General features: G+C 35.7%; 1 protein-coding gene across 1 annotated transcript in view; it reads right to left on the bottom strand.

Annotated features, from left to right (window-relative positions):
* Positions 1–383: 383 nt before the first annotated feature.
* The window catches only part of IFT80 (intraflagellar transport 80), a 58,323-nt gene continuing 48,506 nt past the window's right edge, over positions 384–10,200 (bottom strand). Inside the window, exons 13-18 of the mRNA XM_009333922.1 lie at positions 9,034–9,181; positions 8,086–8,257; positions 5,140–5,229; positions 4,874–5,046; positions 3,604–3,727; positions 384–772 (exon numbers count right to left, since the gene is read on the bottom strand). Coding sequence (XP_009332197.1) covers positions 659–772; positions 3,604–3,727; positions 4,874–5,046; positions 5,140–5,229; positions 8,086–8,257; positions 9,034–9,181 — 821 coding nt within the window. The 3' untranslated portion in view covers positions 384–658. The remainder of the gene's footprint in view (positions 773–3,603; positions 3,728–4,873; positions 5,047–5,139; positions 5,230–8,085; positions 8,258–9,033; positions 9,182–10,200) is intronic.

Genomic DNA, 10,200 nt, shown 5'->3' with positions numbered 1-10,200 from the left:
TTAAACAATTTACATTATGTCAGAAAATACCCTTTAATGCTAAATAGCTTGCTACAGTGACAAACCTAAGTTGCTGAAGTAATCTGAAATCATCTGTTGAAGAACTTGCTAGTACACACGTACTAGCAGAAATATGTATTACCGAAACTGGGTGAAATATTCTTTTGTACTTTATAGGTGCGAGCTCCTTCTTTAATTTTCAACACTTACAGTTCGCTAAATTTGTTTTAGGGCAATTTAAACAAGTCTTTTCAGAGGTCCCTGAGGTTGCAGAAATAACCAAGCTACTTAACTAGGTGCTTAAACAAGGAAATCAGTACTTAATTAGAGGCAACCAAGGTTAAATAATTTTAATGGCAATGAAAATTTAAAAGCCACTAATGGAAAGACAAAAGTTAATTTCCCTTTTTTCTCATACATGTATTATGGACTAAAATGTAGCTACTCACTAGAGCTAGGGCATCAGAACATAAACCCAGCTCAAAATGAGACTGTAGTAAATAAATAATTCCACCTGTCATCCAACAATTAACAAGAACTAAACCAATTCTCACTCCTGTTCCCTGCAAAATGTTTGCTGTTTTTTTTATTTATGTTTGTCAAAATATGCCAGTACAAAATATTCAAGAAGCACTTATTAATGTGACCAAAAGGACAATTATTGCTGTACAGTTACACTAGCTCTCACTGCGGGACTGGCTGCTGCTCGTTCTCTTTCTCTAGCAATTTCCATCTCTATTTTGGCTTTGATTTTATTCCAATCAACTTCCAGCTGTAAGAACAGAAAGCGAGTACACAGAGGTTAACTAACATTTATATAGAGAGGTCAAACAGATAGCTATTCACTAGCAGAAGAATTTGAAGTTATAATTACAAAGTGACCATATCAATCATTATATAGTTCTCCATGTATGTGAGAACTTATACTAATGGAATGTGTGAAGGCACAGTTGAGTTCTAACAAACTGAACTTTCCACCTTTAAAATAAAACAAACTTGATATATTTTAAAAATACTTACACATCTCATTGTGTCTAGCAAAAAAACCCCAACATTAAAACGCAAAAATAACTCGGATCAACTTGCATCTAATTTAAATGTAATGACATCTGTGTCCTGTAACTGAGAATATAGCCCTTTATCAATAATACATGCAGTGATGTCTTTTGACTGCACCTAAAGTCCACCAAGTAAACTGATAGCAGTTTACTTGTTATCTGATATAACAGAAATCAGATTGCTGCTTGATATTTGTCTTCTGCATCAATAAATGTTTTAGTTTTATCTTGGCATTTCTCCAGCTGCAGAGAATTGTCATCTTCTGGGTGTATTCTATTTCAGTGAAACTTCAGACAATAGATATAGTACAATATCCATGGTACAGTGAGGTACAATAGTTGTCTGTGTTTCCAAAAATGCTTGACAAGAAAGAATGGATCATGGTGCATTTGATGACTATAAAAACATGTCCAAAAACCGGTCAAAAATGTAATCACGAAGTTCAGTTTCATTGCTGAAGAATTAAGACTGTCAAAGATGGGATGGGAAAAAAATCTCAACTGCTGCACAGGGAATTTTCAGAGTAGCTGTTATTCTGTTAACTAAGTCATGAAATAACAAGGAAGATTCTCTACGAGGGAAGATGTAACTGCAATACCCACATTCTCATGTGAAAAGGTTAATCCCTCAATTCAGGATGCATTTACTGGGTCCAGGTGCTTTGGATCTGATGACTGAAATCTTTATGGAGCTCTAAGAAAGAATGTGTTTGCTTTAACAGATGTCACACAGATGCTAAACATACCACATATAGGGCTAATTCTGCCATCTAGCCCAGAGAGCTACTTGCCAGTGAAGCCAACAACCCTTGCCAGTGACACCTAGTAACTGCCAAGATATAGATTCTCAGTATACATATTAGGTTCGTAATACCTTATAAATAAAGATGTGAGATATAACAACTAAGTACATTGTTTAGATTCCGTATCTGATTGCACATCAGTGCTCTCAGCTGCAGTATAGAAAAGAGGTAAAAACTCCTTACTTAAGCCTGAAGGAGTTTTAGGTGGTGAGAGGGAAACTGAGACCCTTTTTTTTCTCCTGAGAAGGAACAGCAGCACAAAATCCTGCTTTTCTCTTCAATGCGCTTAACATTTCCTTCTAACTTTGCTATATGAGTCTGACAGGCTGCATTAAGAATTTACTTACCACCACAGCCAAGAGTGTAAAATCCACCTCACTGAGTAGGTTCCCTCCTAGTTTCAGATCCAGCTGACAAGACCTCCAAAACATGGATGCAGAATATAGCTCAAGGACTTCTTTATTCCAGGAACATTCTGCAGTCTGAGGCCCAAGTTTCAAGACTAAGTGCAAGGTGAAACAGGCTCCACTCACGTCACTCTGCTCACACCTTGTCACTGACAAGGTGGTGTTGCTTAGGAACCCTTCCAGAAACTACAGCTTTCTTGAGGATTTAAAGACAAGACAGTACTATCTAAAAAGTCTCTTTCAGAAGCATCAGGGGATTAGCATGATTTTTGCTCAATAATGGTTTTAAAGTATGTAGAAGACATACTTCTGGCATAGCAGCTGAAATTGCTGCATGATAAGAGTGCTTGGAATCTGTTCTGTTATTTTTCTGTATTTTCTAGGTAAAGTACTGCAGAATGGTTCATTGGGGAGCTAGATATTGTGCAGATTTTTATTCTTGTTTAGGAAATGAAACATCCTTAGAAGTGCTAAAAGCCAATGACTTACATTAGAAATCGAGCTTTATTGAAAGTGTAATGGGCACTGTCCAATTAAAGGATCTGAGCTAACAGCTCGGATGTATTTCCTGATCCATCAGCTACAGTGGATGAAGGGATCTGACACAGTCGAAGTACACGCCTCTTCTTATAGTTTCACCCTCAGAATGCTTAGGAACAGCGAGGGGAAGCGCAGGAAGGACATAAGGGCTGCTCAGTGAAATTGCTGTCTAAGGTGCACATGTGGTGCCTCTCATAAAGGAAATGCACAGAAATACGCCAGTGGAATCTAAGATACCTTTAGCTTATGAACTGTAAGATCTGTCCTCAGCCTTTAAGATCTGTGAAACGCTAATAAATTGAAATGACCTACTGATGATGGAAAGGGTTTCCAGAGGTTTGATGAAGTTGTATATTTAGCTATCTATCATATTTGGCAGAATTGTTCGTAGTTCACTCTTAATGTATCTGGATACCTTCAAAGTTTGTTATTATTGCTATCCATAAAATTACATAAAAATGTTGAAGACATTTAAGAGGTACACATTCAACCATACTAAGGTCTAGCTCCCTGTTTATGGAAAACAACTGTGCCTTCATTTGTATAATCCTTGCCAGATACGAGTTATATACATTCCGTACCTGTGCCTTCAAATAAAACACATGCACAACTATTACTAGCCAAGTAGCCACACATCAAGCTATGAACTTGTACTCAGATGTAAAATCTTAAGATTTGTGTCCATGTTTGAACCAAAGGAGGAAAATGTAAGAGCAATTCCCCCCTACCCTCCCAAACTGGCTACAAAGAGCAGGCTGACCTAAAGCTGTAGGAATAATTCTAAGGAATACTTACACCTTCTGCATATTGCAAAAATCTTTTGTTTGTTTCTTTTTTACCGAAGTCCTCTAGGAACTTCTGTCGATAAGCCAGGACTGTGTCAACATGTGTCTTGTGCTTTACTGCTAGTTCTAGGGCCCTGGAATAAAACAGAAATGGGCTTGTCAGGCTATATAAATGCTCTGGCACAACTACAGTCACCATGGTTTTGCAAAACGATATGCTGAAAAGCGTTTGGGCTGCAGGCAAAGATTCCTAATCTATAGTGCCAAGCAGTTTTACATTAGTATCAGTCACAGGAGGTTAAAAGTAGCCAGCAAAGGAGACTGTCTACTTTGTGATGCATGCTATGAAAAATATCTAACAATTATTTCTGTTGACAACCTCATCACATCATTGGAGTTTGGCAATAGGAGTCTTTTTATTTCAAGGAAATAAAAGAGAATGGTTAGAGTTTAGAACTCTCAATATAAAGAGGCAAAAGTAATGATTTTTAGTAACTTTATTACAATCAGGAATCGCTTCTGAACAGTGTCACAATACACATTTATGGCATATGCTATACAGCATTTACGAATATTCTATAGGTGGGAAAGATTAGTAATTGGATTAGTGTAATTGATTACTCTCACTTCTGTTTTCTTCTCAATGGCATAAGGAATACTTATGTTTGAGATACACAGTTTTTAGATGATACATATTAGGCAACATAATAAAAACCCCACAGATATGTGGGGGAAAAAAAACTTTTTGCCCACAGTGATATGAATATAATAGCAGAGAAATTAGTAAATGGCCTCAGAAGATTCTGTCAGAAAATGTGGGGTTTTGTTTAAAGGAGAAATTCCTACTTTGTTTTCTCAGGCCTAATTCATATTTCATCCACCTACACAGTGCTGGGAGTCTGAATAGCCACATATCTATTTTTAGCAACAAGACATTTCAAAACAGCCTTAATTCTTTGGGGGTCACATACAGTTTGAGGTATCGCTAAGGACTTTTCTATGTTAACAATAATGAAAAAGCAAAATGTTACTTAAAAATGCTTCCAAGCATGTTTTGGACTTTTATCACAGAATACTTGTGTCTTCTAAATATGACAGAAAAAAAGTTATTTCTTTAGTTATTGTCAGGATGTGGTTTACTTCATCTTTTTACAGCTCAGGGCAATTACAGATAGGAAATTAGTCAGCTAAGTATCTCCAATAAAACAACTGATCTAAATAATTTACAAGTTACCTCAGTAAAACTGCTTATAAACATATTGTGTTTGAAGAAATACTACCTATCCCAGTTGTAAAGATTAATGTTGACTTGAATAGCTTGATAAATAAGGCTTGCTTGAAGAAGCAGGGTTTCAGCTTCTTGGGTGTTTCCACTGAACAGCAGTATATGAGCCATCCTTGACTCTTTTGATGGAAGATCTTTGATGGAATTGATATACTGAACTTTGTCAATCTGTTAACGAGATGTACAATAATTTAATAGCGGAAATTAATGAATAAAATTAATTTTGCAGCAATTTAATTGGAAACAACTCAATTTTCTTACCTCACCAATTGACGCATAGGCGATTTCTGCTGTAGCCATGTCTTTGTTGGCAATCGCCATAGCAGCTAAACATGCCCACATAGTTTGATCCTGAAATTTAAAAAAAATGCAACTCCTAAAACTTCAAATATTTATTATCATGCTAAAAATGACTTCTCAAAGGAAGTATACAAGTCCTGAAAAGAATGTGGTCTAAGTCTCTTATTAGGAAGTCACTACTTAATTATTTCTCAGAACTCCTTCATTATAAAAACATTGATGTTGTGATCAGTTGAGACTAACAGTGTGGCTGAATGAATCATTAGTTTTCAGCATCTCAGCCAGTAATGAACTATTGCCATCGTATCACTTTATGACCTCATCATCGATGTCCCTGTCATTACTTGTGGAACTATGCTGGAAACCAAAGCGCTGGTTGTAGTTAAAAAAATTATTTTAACCTGGCTAATCTCAACCTGGCTTCACAAATAACTGTACTGGAACCATGATGCTGACAATAACAATAACTGTACATTTATCATAAATGTACTACAAATGAAAGAAAGGAAAAAAATTACTTGACTGTAGAACAACGAACCTGCTGAAAAGTAAAAAGAGCTTCAAAAGTTCTGTCTCCTTTGTGATATCTTCAGTACATTTTATGTTTAGTATTAAGAATTAGAAAAACTTAGTGGTAATATTATTATTACACCCTTGTTTTCTATTTTCGTGACTTTTTCTTTTTTTTTTTTTAACACAACCTTAAGGAAACCCCACTAACTCAGAAAAACATTTAGGAAGATCCTGACATTTTGGTATATTCCCTTTTCAAGTCTGACAACATTATGACAAAGATATACTACTAAAACATATTAGTTAATATAGTTTAGGCTACCACATCTGAAAACTCTAGTTCAGACAGGAAAAATATAATTTTGAATGCACTTGGTAGTCCACGTGCACTCTAGGAATTAAGTGGGGTTTAATATTTTTGTTAAATATGTTCAATAACAAATTTGAAAATAAACACTTTGCAATGTCAATAGGTTTTTAGAAGCAGCATAGGATTACTACTGATTTAAATCAGATATACAGCTACACTGAGTATGCTCTAAATATTCCCATGCCCTGTCTCACAATTGCTTTTGTATGAAACAAAACTGGTAAGACCCACTGAAGCTAATGAAATACAGTAATTTAGCCTAAGGCTGTGGTTTCATTATCACCATCTCTGCACATGTTCCTACTCTGGCCACGTGTTCCTACTCTTTACCATGATTCAGGACAAGATAAACTTTTGTGCTGGTAGCCCATAATTTGGGAGAATTAAAATTGTTCAGAGAATCAAATGCTCATAAAATCTTTGTCATGTTCTCTTCCCACTTCCCTATTATTTAGAAAATTAGGTCATAAAATGCTGAAAGCTCAGCCTGAAATTATTCAAGAGACCAAGTTTCTAGGAGTTTTTCACCAATAGGTCTTGCTGTTCTCTCTTTCCTCATAAAGATGGTCCATTTTCTTATTACTGATTGGAAATACTTTGAACTGTCTACCTGAGTTGCCAAAATCAACAAAATAGCCCTGTATCTCCATGAAGAGTTTATGAATCTTGAAAAATAAACAAAGGACTTAAGGCAAGACCTGCTGTGATGGCTCTCTGTTTACCTTGGTGTAAGGGTATTCCAGATCATCCCTCAGCCCAAGCACAAATTGTCAGATAGAAAGGATGTTCACACCATCTAGTTTAGAATGGTTTAGATTACCTTCTATCAAAGACAAAAACTTTCTTTTGTGAATCAATGGAAAGGAGAAGTCTTCAAAGTCCGAGACCTAGGTACCTAACTTGGATGCTTAAAACCAGATGATGTGAATACTCTTCACACTGAAAATAAAGATTGTTACAGTTTTTCTTGAAAGGCCTTCGTCACTTGTTGACTGATATGGACTACTGAGGGAAAGCTCATAAAAAAAGGACAGTGAAAAAACATGATACCTATATTGGGATTTCATATAAAAAAAGCCCAAAAATTCTAAACATTTTTCCTTTTAAGTATGATTAAACTCATTGGATGACGCTACCCATAAGAATGAAGAGGGTGCATGAGAAGTTTGAAAAAAAAAAATCCTTGTATTAGAAAACCTTCATATTAATCAGAAAGAAACAATATTATGAATATTACCACCTGATACAGATGCTTTATTTTTAAAGAGGATGCATTTAGATTACTCAAAAAAGTTAACATAATACCGTATTTGAAATTGGAAATCCCATTGCCAAATACTGGAATAAAAGCCTGCTATTAAAGGGGTAACACTCAACGTAAAAATCATTATACAACCCAAGTTACCTGGATGTGTATTGATTTAATAATGCAAATAAAAATATTTGAAATACACATTTAAGGTCATGATTATCATAGGGAAGTGCTAAACTCATTTCTAGGAGTAAATGGGGGAAAGGAAGCAGGGTTTGGGGGGATTTTTGTTTGTCTGTTTTAAAGACTGACAGACTCACCTCATCTGTTGCTGTTGCCTAAACATACAAAAGAAAGCAAAGGAAAAAAAGAACAAAAACAAGTGAAATAAAATATGAAAAAATACTAGGCAACTGTTTGTGGAGGTGCAGATCATTTTTAATCAGTTATATTAAGGCCTAATCCTGAAAAATTAAGCTTATTACTAACTTCTGTGAATACCTGTGTTCAATCCATCTGGACTTCAGTGTGAATAAAAATAAGATTTTTTAATTGTGTATAATGAAAATTATGAAATTATGCATATGTATATTATGCAATTATGAAAAATGTATCATTTTTCATGACCAGCCTAAAAATAATCAGCAACAAAGCAGAAGAATGGAAATGAGATGTAACATCTGATATGCAATTATCATTATTAAAGTAATACTTGAAAACATAAATATTACAGTGAAATCATATCTGAACGTTCCCGATAATTAGCATTTACCTTGACAAAGCGGCACAATCTGACAGCATCTTCCCATTTAGAACTACTAACATATTCATGAAGAATCGCAGGATAAGGTGAAATATTAAGGTGAATAAGTGAACCATCTGCTCTTCTAATTGTTATTTGATTTCCTACAAAACGTACAATCTGGGGATTTTTGCTAAATTCACTGGGTAGAGAAAGAAAGGTAAGTAAATATTCACTTCTTTCTTACTGGAAAGAACATTAGGAATTTAAAGAAATTTTTGTTTCAAAATTACAACATGATTATACTTCATTTTCAGAGCATATAAAAATCTAAGCACCTAGTTATTCAACAGTTATATCCAACAGGTAGTTGTAATGTTCTCTAAAAATAAAGTGATAGTTATGCACATTCACTGGCTGTAAGGCAACTGCAAACTGGGTATTTGTGCAAAAATTTTCAAATACGTTTTTCAGTAAAAAATATTTGGGCTCCCATAACTCTTAGAATGAAATAATGAATTCAGGTATTCTTTATGAAGAATTTCATATCACAAAGTATACAGGCTGAAGTAAACACGTGAAGTAAACATGCCAAGCTAGAAATAATATTATCTGTGACCTAATATCTTGATACTTTTAATTTCCAACAGATACTTTAAACAGATCTTCTTTTTTGTTTGTTTTTTTACAAACAACTAAGGCAGTATTTCATGGGATATGATTAAAATTTTGCTTTTGCATCAAGGTGGTATTCTACTTTTAAACTGCGCATCATCATTTCAACTCCAAACTTTACGATATATGTTACAAAAGACTTTTTCCTCATTTCCTAATCAAGAAGTAGTAACATGAAAAGAATTTTAAAAGTTGCAACCCTGGCTTCTACTTCAACTGCCAAAATTAACGTAATTCTTTAAGGAATGAGTAAACTAGTTAAAATACATAATAATACTATTTTGATCAAAAAGGATATATTACCTTGCATCTTTTTCATACAGAGTTTTTGGCAAAAGATCTTTATCGACATAGACTGTGTTGGGGTAGTACCAGACTGTAAAACGGGTATCTTGAATCCCACAAAGAATGTTAGACGTGTCATTCCAAGCCAAAGTTTGAACCATTGTCCCTTAATATAAAGATAACAGAATAATATGCATTTCCACAAGAAACTTCAAAATAAAGGTAGATTCTTAAACTGTAGTAAAAGGGTAATTATTAGTCATTCTTAGTTCCTTTTATAAGGACTGTTTTTAACCCCCTAGTTTGTAAGGTAACATCTTACAAACTTTCAGCCAAATTCAGTTCTCTCTTTCTGAAAGAAAGTTATTTTCAGAATAATGTTTTTTGGACTTAGTTTTGAGACTGGAGATAAAAACTAACACAATGGTCAGACTGCACCTTCGTACTTACTGGATCATGCATCTGTCTACAGCATTTAAACTTTTAATTAAAAATATTATTAACTTAAGAATCATAGAATCATAGAATCATTAAGGTTGGAAGAGACCTCCAAGATCATCGAGTCCAACCATCAACCCAACAACACCATGCCCACTAAACCATGTCCCTAAGCGCCTCATCTACATGTCTTTTAAATACTTCCAGGGATGGTGACTCAACCACTTCCCTGGGCAGCCTGTTCCAATGTTTAACTACTCTTTCAGTAAAGAAATTTTTCCTTACATCCAATCTAAACCTCCCCTGGTGCAACTTGAGGCCATTTCCTCTCGTCCTTTCGCCAGTTACTTGGGAGAAGAGACCGACACCCACCTCGCTACAACCTCCTTTCAGGTAGTTGTAGAGAGCAATGAGGTCTCCCCTCAGCCTCCTTTTCTCCAGGCTAAACAACCCCAGCTCCCTCAGCCGCTCCTCATAAGGCTTGTTCTCCAGATCCCTCACCAGCCTCGTTGCCCTTCTCTGGACACGTTCCAACATCTCAACATCCTTCTTGTAGTGAGGGGCCCAAAACTGAACACAGTATTCGAGGTGCGGCCTCACCAGGGCCGAGTACAGGGGCACGATCACTTCCCTACTCCTGCTGGCCACACTATTTCTGATACAGGCCAGGATGCCGTTGGCCTTCTTAACCACCTGGGCACACTGCCGGCTCATGTTCAGCCGGCTGTCGACCAACACCCCCAGGTC

This window comes from Pygoscelis adeliae, unplaced genomic scaffold, assembly GCF_000699105.1.
Source record: "Pygoscelis adeliae isolate BGI_AS28 unplaced genomic scaffold, ASM69910v1 Scaffold241, whole genome shotgun sequence".
Lineage (NCBI taxonomy): Eukaryota > Metazoa > Chordata > Aves > Sphenisciformes > Spheniscidae > Pygoscelis > Pygoscelis adeliae.
The sequence above is the reverse complement of the archived record's forward strand: the minus strand, read 5'-3'. Positions and strand labels throughout refer to the sequence as shown.